This window comes from Papaver somniferum, chromosome 1 (genome assembly GCF_003573695.1).
Source record: "Papaver somniferum cultivar HN1 chromosome 1, ASM357369v1, whole genome shotgun sequence".
NCBI lineage: Eukaryota > Viridiplantae > Streptophyta > Magnoliopsida > Ranunculales > Papaveraceae > Papaver > Papaver somniferum.
In genome coordinates this window covers 116712966-116730169 of record NC_039358.1, presented here as the reverse complement: position 1 = coordinate 116730169, position 17204 = coordinate 116712966, and the positions used below count along the sequence as shown (strand labels likewise).

Genomic DNA, 17204 nt, shown 5'->3' with positions numbered 1-17204 from the left:
TTCCATTACCATTGATTCCCACAAATTCTTCACGAAATTGTTCCCAAAATTGTTGCGTGTTTGAGACGTCCCTAAAGGATTTGTACCGCGAATTTTCCAAAAACTTTTCACCAAGTAATTTTTTCGGCAATTGAGTATCCAGCAAATCCAGCCATGCTTGAATTGAGAATGTAGGTAAAGAAGAAATGAGTGAAACTTCACAAGTTTGGGGTGGGGATGTTGAGTTTATGTGTTGAGTTTAAATAGAGGTAGGAGAAATGGTCGGAATCTAGTGAGTATACTAGTTGTTTGGGTCGCGCTTAACTAAACAACGCGGGTGTGATGTACCATTCAACGCTGGGTAATATGATCCATCAGATCATAAAATAGCCGTTATTTTCAACGGCTTGAAATATAGCGTGGAATCAAGCAATGCATTTGCACTTCACCATTTAGCGTTGAATGATATTAGCCGAAAACCGAAATCCTTTTGGTCCCGATCAGGTCGAGGTATGGCTAGAGATATTATCTCATGAAAGTATGGATAAGTTTTTACGCCATCTCACCTGCTTAGACAACATGTACAAAGACAGGAGCAAAATTCTGAGAGTGTAGAGAGAAACGAACCCGAGAACTCATCTGTTAATCTCAAAGAATGATATGATCCATCTGATTAAAAATGACGGTTAATCTCAACGGTTCTGGTTTACTAGCTGTTTAAAATATCAACAACTATATTTTCAGGCAACCCTATAAATAGAGAACCAGTTCTCCTTCATCACTCGCACAAAAATCAATTGATTCTCTTCTTCATTGATTTTCTTCTTCTTCTTCACCTAATACAATTTTGTCCATACAAAATATGTCACACTTTCAACCAAAATAGGATGATGCACTAATTACCGCTTGGATTATAGCAAGCAACGATCCAATTAGAGGAAAAGATAAAAAAGATAGAAAATTTTGGAAGAGAATTACGGAAGAATTCGTTAAAAGATGGCATATTGGCGGAAATAGGGACAAAAAGTCATTGCAATCAAGGTGTACCACGTTGAGAGCAGAAGTGAAGAGATATATTTCACACTTCAGACCCTACTTTTGGAACAAACCTATGGGATTAGGGGAAGCCGATTATGTAAGTACCTGAAATATTTTTGATGTTTTTGATTATTTTTCCAAAGAGCGAGACACTAATAAAAAAAATTCCCTAGTATCGCGAAGGTCAGACCAATTATGAAGCAGGATTTAAGAAACCTTGGAGACATGAATCGGTTTTCTAGCTCCTGAAGACCTATCAATCAGGCTACAATCCAGAGGTGAAAAATGATGATGAACCTACTAAAAACACTCAACCTACTCAAGATACTGAAGCTGGTACTTCTGCTCCGGTAAGTGTGGATGAAGATTTGGAGGATATGGAAATGTTTGGGAGCTCACCATCTACCCCTGATTCTGAAACCTCAGACATATCACGTAGAAGACATTATTTCAACCAAACAGATGATGTTAGAGGTGCAGGGAAAGATTTTTCCAAACGAAGGGATCGTGAGACTAAAACATCGCATAGAGCAGATGACAAAATGGATAATCTCATAGAACTTCTTGAAAAGGGGCAAGCACAAAGGTTTTCCAAGTATGAAGCAGAGGTAGAGCACCTTATGAAGAACATGAAAAACATTACAATCCTGGCACAAACCCAATAAAGAAAAGATGACTTGAAGATCCTACGCCAAAATATGAATGAAGTAGAGGATTGGGAGAAACCCCTTTACAAAAAATGGAAGAACGAGATTTTGGTCCGTAATAGCTTTGATTAAATCCCCTAAATTAATTTGATTTATGAATAATAACGTAAGTTATTTAGAAGTTTATTTTTAAGTTTTAATTAGAAGTTAATTTAGAAGTAAAAATTAATTTTTAGAATTAGAGTTTTAATTTCAACGTTTTGTTTAATTTCTTCAAAAATATTGTAACCTTGTTTTGCAATATAGTGAAAGAATTCCTTAGTTTGGTAAATTTTTATATTTTGAAACAAACAACCGTTAGAACAAATTGCCAAACATTTCAAATGTTCAAAATTTGAAAACATATCCGTTGGCGGTGTAACGGGAGTATGACAAAACATGGTTAAATAAACATTTAGTTGCTGATGGTGTAATCTAGGTGTACGGAAAAAAAATCAAACTATATGGCCCGTTTTCATTCAGCGTAGCCCGTTTCCATTCAGCATAGTGTGTTTCCATTCCGCGCAAAAGGGCTGTGGGTTTCCATTTAGCGCAGATACCGTGGAATATTCCACTCCATGCTGAACCAAACAGTGAAAAGTTGATTTTTGTTGCGCTGAACCAAATATCGAAACTATCTCGCTACTAGTTCACATGCGAGATATATCTGAACAGTGAAATAGTGTTGAAAAATAGACGATGCTTTAAGAAGAAATTGCAACGTTTTTTTGTCTAATCTAGAAGCCAAGTCTAACCCATAAGACCTAGCCTTAAAACTCGGTTCTCCAAGTGTTTTTTTATCTTTCCTCTCCTCTTTCCTCTCCTTCTGTTCTAAACGAAAACCCTAGTTGTTCTTGCCGCCGCCTGCTCAGATCCGCTCCGAAGGAGCGGATCTGAGCAACCATCTTTCCCGATTGGTCCTCAGCCTTGTTTCTGTATTGATACTAGCTCTTGTTTTCCTTTATGGGTTTTATGGTATTGTTTTCTTTGCAGTTTTCTGGGGTTGTTTATTGGATGGTTGAATGATTATGCTGAGTTGAGATCTGCTCATGTGAGAAGAAGAAATCAACTCGTATCCTCACTCTTTGTGTTGTTCGGTGATCAAACTGAAGCAACATAATCTTTACTTTCGGCATCATCAACATCTTCTCCATTTTGCAGTTTGGGTTTCACCCAAGATGATTGTGTTGATCGGTTTGTTTTGTGTACTATTTTAAATTTATGTAATCCTAGTGTTCTAGGTCGAGTAACAAATCAATTTCTTTATAGATCTCGCTTTGTTTATGCTTTTCGTCTAGTTTCAGGATGTTTAGGACTTTTTTGTTACTTTTGAATATGGATCTTGTAATCTCTGTAATGGTATGCTTAAGTTCGGGTCACTATCTGTTCGACAGCCCCAAGTTTGGTAATGAGTTTCTCATGCAGGATCATCAGCTCCGAAGACTTTTCTGGCGAGTTCAATGGTTTCCGGCCGGCGGAGATTCTAATAAATCGTTCTTGGAAGGTCATGGTCTTCAGAAAAAAATTAAACTTTGCTATAGGGTTGTGGATCATGTTTCAACGATCCAAGCTCTCCCGTATGTAAGCAGGTGTTACTGTTACTTATCTCTCCCGTATATCGGGTGTGATTACTACTGTTACTGGTTACTTGTGATTCTAGTATACGTGATTCTGTTAACTGGGATTCTATTATCGGAGATTTGTTGCTTGGTCCTGTTTGAGAGTATTTCACGGTCAGTCTTGTTGTATTTCTTTGGTGTTGTCATGTAACTTTCAGGCTTATGCCTGCTTTATCTATTTTTAAAAAAAAAAAAAAACATGTGTGTTTAACTAGCCGTGTTTCACCTGTGAACACCAAACCGGATAATGTGATCAAGGCGTACGATACTCCCTAGGGAATAATAATTTTATAATTTTGGAAAAAGAAGACAGGTAGAGAGAAGAACAGAAAAGCCAAAATCACGGATGAATAATTTTTAGCGCAGAAGAAAGGAGCGGAGCGGCGAGCGAGCGAGGTGAGAAAAAGCAGAGAAAGCTAGGGTTTTTGTTTGAGATCGATCGGTTGGTGAGAGTATTAAATCAATCAATATATAAAATAAATTGTTATGGTTGTTATTTTTGTTGTTTGATCAGAAAAACTAGAAAAATAAATGGTGTCTTCATTAAGTTTACGTTGCTACCATTCTTCTTGTTGTTGTTACAGTTATTGTGTGTGTGAGATAGAGAAAATCTTGTGTGTGATTATGCAGGAAATATCTAGTGTGAGAGAGGTAGAGAGAATCAGGGAGATAGATAGAGCGGAGAGAGCTATTGTGAGGGGGTAAAAGGATTTTTAGAGAGACCCAGAGTGTTAATTATCTTGGTTTCTCTCTCTTTGAAAGGAATTTTGAAATTAGGGTTTGGGTTCTTCTCAAATCGTCATGGAGAACAAGCTTGTGGTTCGTATTTTCCTCTATTACCCCCAAATTGTTAGCTTTGAGATAAATGATGTCATTTTCAGCTTCTAACCTGGAATTACAGTTAGTTTTCTACTAAATTTTGGTAATTTATCTTGTGGTTGTTTTCCAGGTTCTTGGTATCCCATGGGATGTTGATACTGACGGCTTGAGAGACTACATGAGCAAATTTGGAGAGCTAGAAGATGTTATAGTGATGAAGGTTAGGGTTTATGCATTTTCATGCTCCTAGTTTGATGTTTATTTTAGAATTCACTGTGTTAGTTTCGATGTCATAATTCACCTTTTAGTTATTTCGTGCTCCAATTCTTAGTATTTGGTAGCAGAGGACCTGAGTTTGAATGATTTTTTTGTTACCGTTATCGATATTGTAAAGCTCAAGTCTTGGCGGATATCAAGCAATTCCTAATCAATCTGGGTTTTTGGGGTTTTCTTTTCTACATGACTTTGTATTACAGGAACGGTCAACTGGGCGCTCTCGTGGTTTTGGTTATGTAACTTTTGCAGAGGTTGAGGATGCGAAGGTAAAACATTTTGTTACTTACCACCTTTTTTTTTTTTGGTTTCTCAACTTGTATAGTTTACTGGTCTGGTGCATTATGTTACTGTGCTTAATCATGCTAATTCTTTGACAATGTCATATGCATAGTATTGATTTTTTTTCAAAATCTTGTTTTCTTGCCTGACTTGTTTCTGTGCACTTTTTTGGCAACAGAATGCCCTGGAAAGTGAGCACTTTCTTGGTAACAGAATTCTGGAAGTAAAAGTTGCCACACCAAAGGTTGTAGTGCTAAAGCTGCTTTAAGCTACAGTCTCGTTTTTGTTTACCAGCACTACTCTCTCGAGGTTGTTTGAAAAGTTAATATCCCACTTGTTACTGTAGAAATACTCATGCACTTATATGGTCGTCTTTACAGGAAGAAATGAGAGCACCTTCTAAGAAAGTAACAAGGATTTTTGTGGCCAGAATCCCACAGACTGTAACGGAAGCAATATTCCGAAGGTGAGTTCTTCTCTAAGAATTATATAATAACCAGAACTTTCTGCTTAATGTAGTCTTCTGTGTTTGTTGTTGAGAGTTCTACAATCATGGAAAAGAAGTAACTAATCCAGCTGTGTCATCCTTTCCAGTTATTTTGAAACCTATGGTGAGATAACAGATATATACATGCCCAAGGTTAGTTTTGAAATCCCCTTCTCATATTTCATTACATGCTGAAAAGCACATGTGGAAGGGCATTTCCTATCTGTGGAGATTATTCTATGTTTTATATGACTTATTCATGATTTGCAGGATCAAGGCTCAAAAGCTCATCGTGGAATTGGGTTCATTACTTATGAAACTGCAGGTTGTTTACGCTACAAAAATAATTATACTCATTTTCAAATTTAGGATACTGCAAGCATTTTAGTTATGTTAAGATTGAAGATGTGCTGTTGTTTTGGCAGATTCTGTGGACACTTTGATGTCTGAAACTCATGAATTGGAAGGTTCAACGATAGTTGTGGATCGAGCAACCCCAAAGGTAGTACATTATACCCCTTTGAGTGAGTCCAGGACTCCCAGAAGTTAATATCTGTAGAAATTCTTGTGAATATTTAATTTTTGTCAATTCTTGTTCATTTATTGGAATTAACTTAGCCTCTAAGTTTTTAGGATGACGACTCCACTCACATGAGACAACCACCACCAAGCAGAGTACCACAGGGTGGATATGGGGCATATAATGCATATATCACTGCAGCAACTAGATACGCTGCACTGGGTGCTCCTACAATGTATGATCATCCAAGCTTAGGATACGCAAGTGAGTCTGCATGCAAGTTTTCGTTGCTGTTAATTTGTGAATTTATGCACGCGTATATCTTCGCTGATCCTGTTTATCTGTGTAGGAGGGGTTGCCGAACCAGCTGTGCGGGGAATGGGCAAAAAGATCTTTGTTGGTAGGCTTCCACAGGAGGCAAGCGTTGAAGATCTTCGCCACTATTTTGGCAGATTTGGTCGTATCATAGATGTCTATGTCCCCAAGGTATAATATTTCCTGCATCCTTAATAATTATAGAAAAACACAATTTGAATTGATAGGTTTCTTCTGTGTATTCTACTGAGAATGGTTTTGATTGTAGGACCCAAAAAGAACTGGTCATCGGGGCTTTGGTTTTGTAACTTTTGCGGAGGATGGTGTGGCAGAGCGTGTTTCTCGGAGGACTCATGAAATTTGTGGACACCAGGTAATGGACGGAATGTAATACTGCTTCTAATTTTGAATCTGATGTTCCAACTTTTGTCAACCCTGAATGTGTGGAAATATCTTTCCAAATCCAGCTAATCATTTGGTACTGATTCTGCTACACAGGTTGCAATAGATTCAGCAACTCCACTTGATGATGCCGGTGGTACAAGTGGAGGAGGGGGAGTAGGGAACCTAATGATGCAGAATCTAGAGCCTTATGGTGGCTATATAGGTCCAATGCGTGCTTATAACAACTATGGGAGTCTGGATTTTGACGATGTAAGTATTTAAAGTATCTTGGATCGTGGCATAGCTATACTTGAACAAATGGTTGATTTTGATCTGATGCTTCTTCCTTTTGTTCTCAATGCAGTGGGGGAATTACGGTGGCCAGACATATGGTGGGCAGAGTTATGGTGGTCTAGCTCGGGCTGGTGTTAATATTGGTGGCGGCGGTGGTGGTGCTAGCAGTGGCAGACCTTCGAGAATGGATTGGAGGTTTAGGCCATACTAAGATATTGACCCTTGCCTTGGTCTTCAATAGAAAAGAAGGAACACTTCAGACTCCATGTCCGTAGATGTTGTCAAGAATTTATTTATAATTGTTTCGGATTTAAGCTAAAACGGAAGAGTTTGCAAACTATGGTTACTTTCTTCTTGTAATAAAATGCTGTAGTAAATTATACTTCCAAGCACAGTTTAATGGATCATCGTACTCTGAGAAATTTAGGCAACCTTTTGTATAAATATTTCGTACCCTGAGTAATATGGGCTTCTTTTGCAAAAATTCGGCCAAATTGTCTCTTTTTGTATGCTTCCACTTCCCCTGCCAAACCATCATACCTCCTCTCCTCTCTTTTTCTTGTTGCTCTTCTATACATATGTTTTTGCATAAACCCTTCTTCTCTACCTAAATACGCTTCTTCCTTGCAAAAACTTGTGATACGCTTCTTCCTTACAAAAACTTGTGATTCTATATTAATGTTTTTGCGTAAACGAAGATTTGGGGTAGTATCACATACTGATTTAATTCCAAAGTTAATTCCTTTAATCCGATCTTTTAACTCATTTTCATATTCTTCGTCAACTAATGTTGTTGATGAAACTAGTACTAACTATGAATTTGATTTCAATCAACTGTTCATTTCCTGCAACAAAAGTATTCATCTTGCCAAACGTCTCCATGCTCTTCTTCTCGTATCCGGTGAGGCTAAAAACATATATTTCTCTACGAAACTCGTAAACCTCTACGCGTTCCTTGGTGATATCTGTTCCTCTAGAATTACATTTGAGCAAATTCGTACGAAAAATGTGTTTGCTTGGAATTCAATGATTTCTGCTTTTGTACATAATGGCTGTTCTCGTGAAGCTATTAATTGTTATTATCGATTGTTGGTAACATCGTCGTCTAGAGTTCGCCCTGATTTTTATACATTTCCTGTTGTTTTAAAAGCTTGTGGAGATTTAGTTGATGGAAAGAAGGTACATTGTTGGGTTCTGAAACTTGGGTTTTGCTTAGATTTATTTATAGATGCTTCTTTGATTCATATGTATTCGAAGTTTGGGTTTGTTACTGATGCTCGTAAAGTGTTTGACGTAATGAGGGTACGGGATAAAGGTACTTGGAATGCAATGATATCGGGGTTTTGTCAAAATGGGAACGCAGTGGAAGCTTTGGGTGTATTTGAGGAGATGAGAATGGAAGGAGTTCAGTTGGATAGCACGACTGTCTCGAGCATACTCCCTGTTTGTGCTCCACTTGGTGAGGGATTGAAGGGGATTTTGGTTCATGTGTATGCTATTAAGCATGGTCTTGAATTCGATGTGTTTGTTTCTAATGCTTTAATTAATATGTATGCCAAGTTAGGTGAGTTGGTTTCCTCAAGGAAGGTATTTGGTCAAATGATCGCAAGAGACTTAGTGTCATGGAACTCCTTAATATCTGCGTATGAGCAGAACAATGACCCCATTTCTGCTCTCAAGCTTTTTTCGGAGATGATGGAGAACAAGTTTCAGCCTGATGTGTTTACCTTGGTAAGCCTGGCTTCTGTTGTGGCTCAGTGTGGGGATGACCATAAAAGCCGGTCGGTTCATGGTTTCATTATGAGGCGAAGTTGGATGTGCGAAGACAGCTTCATTGAAAATGCTATTCTGGATATGTATGCTAAGCTGGGCTGTATAGATTTGGCACGTAAGGTCTTTCAGAGGATGGCTTTTAAAGATGTAATATCTTGGAATACTCTGATCACTGGATATGCTCAAAATGGTCTAGCTAGCGAAGCTGTCGAGGTTTTCCGTGAAATGGAAGGGTGTAAAGCAATTGTGCCAGATCAAGGGACCTTGGTTAGCGTTTTACCAGCTTTCTCTCATTTAGGATCCTTGCAACATGGAATGAGAGTTCATGGTTATTCAATAAAAATTGGTCTTTGTATGGATATCTTTGTGGGCACTTGTCTTATAGATTTGTACGTTAAGTGCGGGAGGTTGGATGATGCAATGTTGTTATTCAAACAAGTGCCCCGGAGAAGTTCTGTTCCCTGGAATGCCATAATATCTGGTCATGGTATCCACGGAGATGGTGAAGTTGCTCTGAAAATCTTTGGAGAAATGCAAGATGATGGAGTTAAGCCAGATCATGTTACTTTTGTTTCCGTCTTGTCAGCTTGTAGCCATGCCGGTTTGGTAGAACAAGGGCAGAGTTGCTTCCAACTGATGCAGCAGAAATATGGTATTGAGCCTAGTTTGAAGCATTATGGATGCATGGTTGACTTGCTAGGTCGAGCTGGTCAAGTGGACATTGCCTATGACTTTATCAAGAATATGCCTATCCGACCTGATGCTTCTGTTTGGGGTGCTCTTCTAGGTGCTTGTAAGATTCATCATAATGAAGAATTAGGTAAAGTAGCTTCAGCACAGTTGTTTGAAGTTGATCCGGAGAATATTGGCTATTATGTTCTGGTGTCAAATATGTATGCAAGTAGTGGGAAATGGGATGGAGCTGACAAAGTAAGATCATTGGCAAGAGATAGGGGACTGAGAAAGACTCCTGGGTGGAGTTCAATTGAAGTGAACAAAAAGGTTGATGTTTTTTACTCAGGAAACCAATCCCATCCCCAGTGTGAGGAGATTTACAAAGAATTGGGAGGTTTGTTGTCTAAAATGAAGAGCCTTGGTTATGTGCCAGATTACAGTTTTGTGTTGCAGGATGTTGAGGATGATGAAAAGGAACATATATTAACAAGTCACAGTGAAAGGTTGGCTATTGCATATGGGATTATCAACACCCCACCAAAGACTCCTATTCAGATCTTTAAAAACTTGCGGGTTTGTGGGGATTGTCACAATGCTACTAAACTGATATCGAAAATTACTGAGAGGGACATCATTGTGAGGGATTCTAATCGCTTCCATCATTTCAGAAATGGGCAATGCTCCTGTAGAGATTACTGGTGATGAAAGCTGAGTATTTCCTCTTATCTACCGCAGCTAATTGACAGAGTGGGTGCAAATGTTGCTCCAGTGCCTCTACGTGACTCAACATCAAGTATCATCTTGGCTGGATGGGAAGACTAAATTAGAATCCTGCTTGTATCAACTGAGGCTGTCAATTATGCTTGTCCAATCTCTCGAACTGATATATCAAAAGAACCTCACCTTCTCAGTTCCAATCTCCCGTAGAAGGGATGTCTACTCTTTGCACATCCTTGTAAGTAGTACCCCGAGGGAAGAACGGTGATAGTTTTGAATGTCATTGTCATGAAAGACCTGGCAGCAGCGTTTATCAACTTACAAGGATGTCTACTCTTTGCACATCCTTGTAAGTAGTACCCCGAGGGAAGAACGGTGATAGTTTTTAATGCCATTGTCATGAAAGACCTGGCAGCAGCGTTCATCAACTTACGTGGCAAGATTTTGTGGCAGGCATCAATTTTTGCCACGCTGAAGACAAAATTGAAGTATCCTCGAAAACATTTTTGCTGATGTTAAGATTTCAACCAACACAACCGCAACATTAGGAAAACGCAAGCTTACAGGGCTTTTGGTTGGGGAACGTAAAAAAAACTTTGTTGCAATGAAATTTAAAACTGTCCATTTGGTGGAACCATGAAGGCATCCCTGAAACTATATGGGCTGGGACTCAATCAGATCAAGATTCAGGAAGCTAGTAATCTGTGGTGATTGGTAAGTCATTCTGTTAGCATTTGGCATAATTCGTGCTCTCTTTTTGTGGTGATGCAATGTAAAGAAGAATAATGTCCAAAATGAAGTTGGTGTTTGCTTTTTCACTACTTCTGTACTTGGTAGGTGGTTCATATGCATAACTTCTAGATTATTTTCAAACCTAGACCCATAGAAGCGGTTATAAACATGCTGTGAAGCGTCGAGGATAATCTTAATAGTAGTAATAGAATAAGGGGAAGAGAAGAAAAAAAAACAATCTTTTTGTCTGAGAAATTCATGCTATCAATGTGTGTACAACAGTAGTAATCGAAAAACAGACCTCTAACAATAATATTTTGGTTACCCTTGAAATCATTACTAGTCTTATGGGACTCATGATTTTGGTTCATTACTTCTGAAAGTGCAGGTTGTTACACTACATTAATGACTATACCCATTTTCAAACTTTAGGGTACTGCAACACGTTATAGTTTATGTTGGATTTTAGATTAAAGATGTGCTGTTTTATGTGGATTCTGTGGACACTTTGATGTCTGAAACTCATAGTTATAACCCCTCTAAGCAGGTCCAGGATTCACAGAAGCTAATGTCTGTAGCAATTCTTGTCCATTTGTGGGAATCACTCAACCTCTAGTTTGTTAGGATAACGACTCCACTCACGTGAGACCACCACCACCAAGCACAATACTACAGGGTGAATATGGGGCATACAATGCTTATATCACTGCAGCAACTGGATGCGCTGCAGGGGATGCTCCTACAATGTATGATCATCCAAGCTTAGGATGCACAAGTAAGTCTGCGTGCAAGTTTTCGTTACTGTTCATTTGTGAGTTTTATTCAAGCATATAGTCTTTGCTGATGCTGTTTATTCATGTAGGAAGGGTTGGTGAACCAGCTGTGTGAGGAGTGTGCAAAAAGATTTTGGTTTGACAGGCTTCCACAGGAGCAAGCGTGGAAGATCTTCGCAAGTATTTTGACAGATCCTGTTGTATTTTAGATGTGGTATAATACTCTTTTGCATCATTATTTACAGGAAGAACACTTTGAGCCAAGACGCCCATAAATACTTTGAACAAATGTGGATTTTGATCTGATGTTTCTTCTATTTGTTCTCTATGCAGTGGGGGAGTTGTGGTGGTGTAGCTGGTGCCAGTGGTGGTGGTGGTGCTAGCAGGGGCAGACCTTCGAGAATGGATGCGAGGTCTATAGCACATAATAAGACATGGGTCATTGGGTCTCTGATAAAGAAGAAGACGTAACATTTCGGAGTCAAGTCTGTCGAAGTTGTTGAGAACTTATTTATGTGAATGAATTATATCCATTCAAGCTAAAAAGGAAGACTTTGTGAACTATGGTTACTTCGTACTTGTAATAAATTACTTCCAAGCACAATTTAATGAGATATCATAAACATATTTACCCTGAATCCTGAACCCTGAACATGTTTACCCGGCTACACAAATTGCCTATGTACTTGTAAATTGGCGACCGGCAGTACAGCAGGAATCTAGCTTTTAAGGTTACAGTCGTTTTTACATTCTAAAGACTCTATACTTGGTTTACTCAGGGACATTCTTCATGGAAACAGACAGGCAGAGGTCTAGAACTTTCTTATAGTAATATGGGCTTCCTTCTGTTTCATATGCTTCCATTAACTCCATTTTGAACTTCTCTTCTTCTTCAGTGCTCCACTGCCAAAATATGTTGACTGAAACCAGTATCCAGTATTAATTTATCTGACTTGCGGAGTCCGAGCTTTTTCTTGATGCTCTTCTCAATTTTTGGCAGTACACCAGCAGCCTTCAAAAATTAACTAAGCAGAAATATATGCTCAAGTTAACTGCTGCTGCAGATACAGATACCAGATTTTATTCAACTTGCTCACTCGAGCAATTAGTCAATGGTTGACTTGTGGCTTTTTAGAAATAGGTTAAACAGACTACCTAAGGGCCACCAATCGCAGATACTCTTGCAGTGGCCAACGGATCAAGAAATTCAGACTATAAGCACGGCCACTCATTCCATAGTTCCCAGCGCCAAAGCTTCCACAAACAACCACTGTTATTTTAGGAACCTGAAACACTATTAATTACAAATGTTAGATCCTTGAAATTTAGCGCTACCTTGTACTAGTCATTTCACTCAGTTTTGCAAGAAATAGTTCAATATTTTGCTTTTCTTTCAATTTCTCCCACTGATTTGGGTAATTTTGGCTAAAAACGAGAAGTAGTGACATATGGGATTGGCTAACTAGATCACTGAAACATATCCCCAATTTGCTCAAGACAGCAAGAGCAAAAGATAAGATGTTAAGAAATGTTACTACTAATATGGTTCAAATCAACAAGTTATAACAATTCATGTTTACTCAGACAAGGTATTAGTTCTCCAACAAGATGAGTTTCTGATGCATTGTCCAAGAAAAAAAAAATTAACCCGTTGTTTGTAAGGATATAGATACTTGGTAACTAGTTAAAACAAAAGGCACAAATAACCTTTGTATAGGATACTTGGTAAATATACACGCAGAGGATAAGAAGGAGAATTAACCTTTGTAAGGAAACTGCCATGGCCATCTTCGCTCCAGCTTTAGCAAAAACCATTAGCTGGTTTTAGATCTTGAACCAACCTGAAGAAGTGATGAACAAGATCCTTTAATAAACTCATAACAGGTCAAATTTGAGAAAAGAAAAAAGGATAAGCATTATAATCATATATCCTTACATCCTAAGTTATTCCCAACCATTATAATAGTATAATTAATTGCATTTGACTGCACTTTTCGCTAACTTGGTTGTGATACAAGATCAACTTACTGGGCTGAGAATGGATTTGGATAAAAAAGAAACCATACCAAGTCTATCCAACTAAACAAAGGTAGTTACCATAAATCCAGTAATATTCTGTAGAAAGATCAAAGGAATGCTGCGTTGAGCACACAGTTTGATGAGCGGGCACCTTTCAGAGGCGATTCAGTAATAATATGCCATTGTCTCCAATATAATTCCTATAGGTTTCCCATGGATCTTTACAAAACCTGTAACAAGAGTCTGAAGTAATGTTGTCAGAACTCGTACTAGAGAATAAACCAAGAATATGTAAAGCTCAATATTCGGCAGAGATTTGTATTCTCCTCAGGCCATAAAACTTCTTGAATTCGTCAAATTCACTTCCATCAACTATACGAGCAATAATTGATCTTACACCAAAAGGCTTTTTCTGGTTTATCATGCAATAGAACATAAATCATTTGTATCATACACTGGCTCTTTCTAATCAGGAAAAACTCTTGGTGATTCACTCATCATCCCTTGTTTCCCAGCCATGTGCAAACTCTTAACCATATTTCGTCAGTAGTAAGTTGGGCATGTAAATATATTCCGTTATAATTATGAGCGAAAGAATTGATGGAACATTCCTGTTTCTCTTTTTATGCATTTCAACCTCCTCGCAGTATATTTAGCTTAATCAGGCAACCCATTTAGGTATAAAACATGCAGAATAAATAAAAAGTAAGAATACCTTCAGCAAAATGAGCTGAAACCCCTGACGCAATACACTGCATTGCTGCACCTCCTGAATCCTCTGTGATCATTTTGTATGTACCTGTACACGTGTCGATATCTCAGAGTGTAGTTACACATTTCTTATATATGTAATTTCATATAACAACATAGATTATTTGTCTGTTCTCTACTCTCCACGTTCCTCACCAACTTAATCCCTGACTTCCTCAACCATCAGATCAGATTTTACAAAGTGACAAAATGGACGGCATTTACACGTGTGCTCAAATCACTGACACGCATGAAAAAGTACATCTAAAACTATAACCAGAACTAGGGATCACTTACCACGTTAAAACACTAATTTGTTTTTACTTTCATTTTCTGTTGAAAAGAACTCGTACAATATTCATGATTCTGTACATCCTGGTACCATATAGCTAATTTACTCCTTGTTGAGAGACCAAACTAATTTAGAGCATGGAAGCTACAAAGTTCTGACAAGTATAGCATCAAATTCTGTCACCTTGTTACGGAGCACGGAGACACAGCAAGTGGATACACAAACACATAGGACACATTAATTTTTAACAAATCTTTCAGTTTTACATAACTATGGCTCTATAGTAGATAAGCAATGGACGCATTAGTCAAATGAGTTGTTTATATATATACATTTACTGCCATAGAGAAGAGGCTTGATCATGCATTTAATATTTTACCCTTGCTGGAATTTGTAGCCTTTCTCATTTCACTTTTATTGGTAAAAATTATTCAAGAAAGAGATTCTTCTTTTGTAACAGTCTCATTTACCAATATGCGACTGGGATTCAAATTCCAAAGAATCCAAACTTCTCCTGGTATTACCATAAAACACCTATCTAATTCCACAGTATAAACGGTGAATAGAACATACTCACTGAACAATATCGCGAGAGTCAGTCACTTAGAGAACATACTCACTGAACAATATCGCGAGAGTCGGTCACTTAAAATGACTCAGAAAGCAAACATCTAAGAGACACAGAATTGAAAGAAGAGGACCCTAGTTAACACATTAACGTCCTTTAGTCCAACCATGGGTTACTTTTAAACCCCAATGGAGGTTAAGAAAGCAGTGGAAAAAACTATAAATACAGGCTTTTAAGACACCATTTTCAGATACACAGTTTTCTTATCTAAACAATGATTAAGTTTTTAATGTTAATTTTTATTAGCAATGAGCTTTCTTTTCCTTCAGTTTTGTTTCTCTCTTTTCAGTCTTGATTGTTACTTTTGTAAAACACCCTTTGATTTTTGCATAAATTGGTGGTGTACTTTTATGTTTCTGTTTATTCTGAATTTCTTGATGTTATTTTATAGTTTACATTCAAATGAATTACGATCATATCTGTAATTACTTGGAATTAGATTTCTTAAAAAATTTCATGATCTCACATCTCAGATTTTTATTTTGATCGATTCTAGTTGTTTTTCTTTTTATCAGTTTTTAGCCAGAGTTTTTCATTTGTAGCCCTTTCATAATTATTGTTACAGTTTTTTTTTTGCATGTACATGCAGTAGGTCTCAATAGTGTTTCTCTTTCATCTTTGATAATTTCATAAAGAGTTTTTCTTTGTGAGATCTAATAAGATGTATAGAGGAATCCATCCTAGTTTTATCGACATATCTGAAGCACAATTTGCAGAAATTCTGTCAACAACAAATCTCCTCGAGACTGGTAATTCAATTTACATCGATGGAGATGTAATATACAACAACGACGAATTTCGAATGTTCATATTCAAAATCAAGAAATGCCCGAAAAGCCGAAGTCATGACTGGACTGAATGCCCATATGCACATCGTAATGAGAAAGCTAGACGTCGTGATCCACGTAAATTTCGTTACTCGGGGATTGCATGCTCGGAATTCCGTTCAGGAGAGTGTAAGAAAGGTGATTTATGCGAATTTGCTCATGGGATTTTTGAATTCTGGTTGCATCCTTCTAGATATCGAACTCGTTTATGTAATGCAGGCATGTTCTGTAGAAGAAAAGTATGTTTTTTTGCTCACTCAGTTGAGCAATTAAGACCTGAAACTAAGTATAAAACTAAGCACAGTTGTTGCTCTAAGAATGAAAAATCAAATGCAGTAGGAAGTATCCCAGAAAGTTCGAGTAGAACTGGGAGGCGGATGGTTTACACACAACAGATGGAATTGGTGATGATGAGTAATGAATATTGTCATCACCCTTCGAGTATCAAAGAGGATTGGGAGTTTCTAGACACTTTTAGAGGACTGAAAATAGAAGAAGTAGAAGAAGAAGAAGATGATGACGACAACGAAGGTGATCGTCAAGTGATAAGAAATTTCAGCTACGACATTCCAGAATTGACCCCCGACATCGATTGGGTGTCTGAATTGGTGAATTGATCATCAGGAGTACGTTCACAGTACTGCTGGATAGTATTTAGTTTGATTTTATATGTAATGTGTTGAATAATAAAATTAATGCAAGATGTTGTTGGATCGGTATTATAAGCAACATCCGATCACATAAATAGATACCATGGGAAAATTACAGCTAAAACAATTAGTATTCAATGTAATTCATGAAAGATATGAATGAAAATAAGCATTCATTTTGAAAGTAATTAGTTTTACCAGTTCATACCAAGCTAGCTAGATTTCTTAAAGCAGCAGATATCAATCTCATATGTACAGAACTTTTCGATTAAATTGATAACTAGAAAAGTGTGTGCATACTTTTGCATCAAAGATGTATATGAGAAATGAGAACAAGAATTTCTATGAGAAAATCAATCTATATTTAACATTAACAAAGGATAATTAGGATTTACCTGAGAAAGCTCGAGAAAGGATGAACCAGGATCAATCTACCGCTGAATCCTTTCACCGGAGCTGATTCATTTGTGGTAGACTTCAGTCTGTGCTAAAAGATGTTATGGTGATGAAGGTTAGGGTTTATGCATTTCCCTGCAACTGGTAGCGGAGGACAAGAGAGCGAATTGTTTCCGGAATATCAAGTGATTCCTAATCAATCTGGGTTTTGGGGTTCACTTTTCTTTTTCTATTTGGCTTTGTACTTTAGGAACGGTCAATTGAAGGCTTTCGTGG

At 37.7% G+C, this 17204-nt stretch overlaps 2 protein-coding genes and 1 long non-coding RNA gene across 10 annotated transcripts; 2 read left to right on the top strand and 1 right to left on the bottom strand.

Moving 5' to 3' along the window:
* The first annotated feature begins 3556 nt into the window (after positions 1 to 3556).
* On the top strand, positions 3557 to 7180 carry LOC113297858 (heterogeneous nuclear ribonucleoprotein A1-like 2). Of its 5 annotated transcripts, none has more exons than XM_026546430.1 (14): positions 3557 to 3718; positions 3953 to 4141; positions 4272 to 4361; positions 4618 to 4683; positions 4875 to 4940; positions 5077 to 5162; positions 5291 to 5336; positions 5454 to 5508; positions 5609 to 5685; positions 5817 to 5967; positions 6053 to 6189; positions 6287 to 6391; positions 6517 to 6672; positions 6767 to 7180. In XM_026546430.1, the coding sequence occupies exons 2-14, from the start codon at positions 4124 to 4126 to the stop codon at positions 6905 to 6907; spliced, it is 1194 nt and encodes a 397-aa protein (XP_026402215.1). In that variant the 5' UTR covers positions 3557 to 3718; positions 3953 to 4123; the 3' UTR covers positions 6908 to 7180. The 5 variants fall into 5 exon arrangements, with proteins under 5 accessions (XP_026402215.1, XP_026402231.1, XP_026402238.1 ...); XM_026546446.1 differs by having other exon boundaries at positions 3576 to 3718; positions 4085 to 4141; XM_026546440.1 differs by lacking the exon at positions 3557 to 3718 and adding an exon at positions 3743 to 3764.
* A 102-nt stretch (positions 7181 to 7282) lies between these two features.
* Positions 7283 to 11980, top strand: LOC113297828 (pentatricopeptide repeat-containing protein At4g33990-like). 2 transcript variants are annotated; one of them, XM_026546413.1, is made up of 4 exons: positions 7283 to 10575; positions 11141 to 11368; positions 11460 to 11580; positions 11700 to 11980. In XM_026546413.1, the coding sequence occupies exon 1, from the start codon at positions 7375 to 7377 to the stop codon at positions 9844 to 9846; it is 2472 nt and encodes an 823-aa protein (XP_026402198.1). In that variant the 5' UTR covers positions 7283 to 7374; the 3' UTR covers positions 9847 to 10575; positions 11141 to 11368; positions 11460 to 11580; positions 11700 to 11980. The 2 variants fall into 2 exon arrangements, with proteins under 2 accessions (XP_026402198.1, XP_026402194.1); XM_026546409.1 differs by having other exon boundaries at positions 11456 to 11580.
* On the bottom strand, positions 11980 to 17163 carry LOC113297849. 3 transcript variants are annotated; one of them, XR_003333786.1, is made up of 6 exons: positions 16928 to 17163; positions 14101 to 14184; positions 13464 to 13628; positions 13129 to 13207; positions 12522 to 12652; positions 11980 to 12424 (listed from the first exon to the last, which is right to left on the bottom strand). It is a non-coding gene; the product is annotated as an uncharacterized LOC113297849 (long non-coding RNA). The 3 variants fall into 3 exon arrangements; XR_003333789.1 differs by having other exon boundaries at positions 11980 to 12660; XR_003333784.1 differs by having other exon boundaries at positions 11980 to 12652.
* Positions 17164 to 17204: the final 41 nt, after the last annotated feature.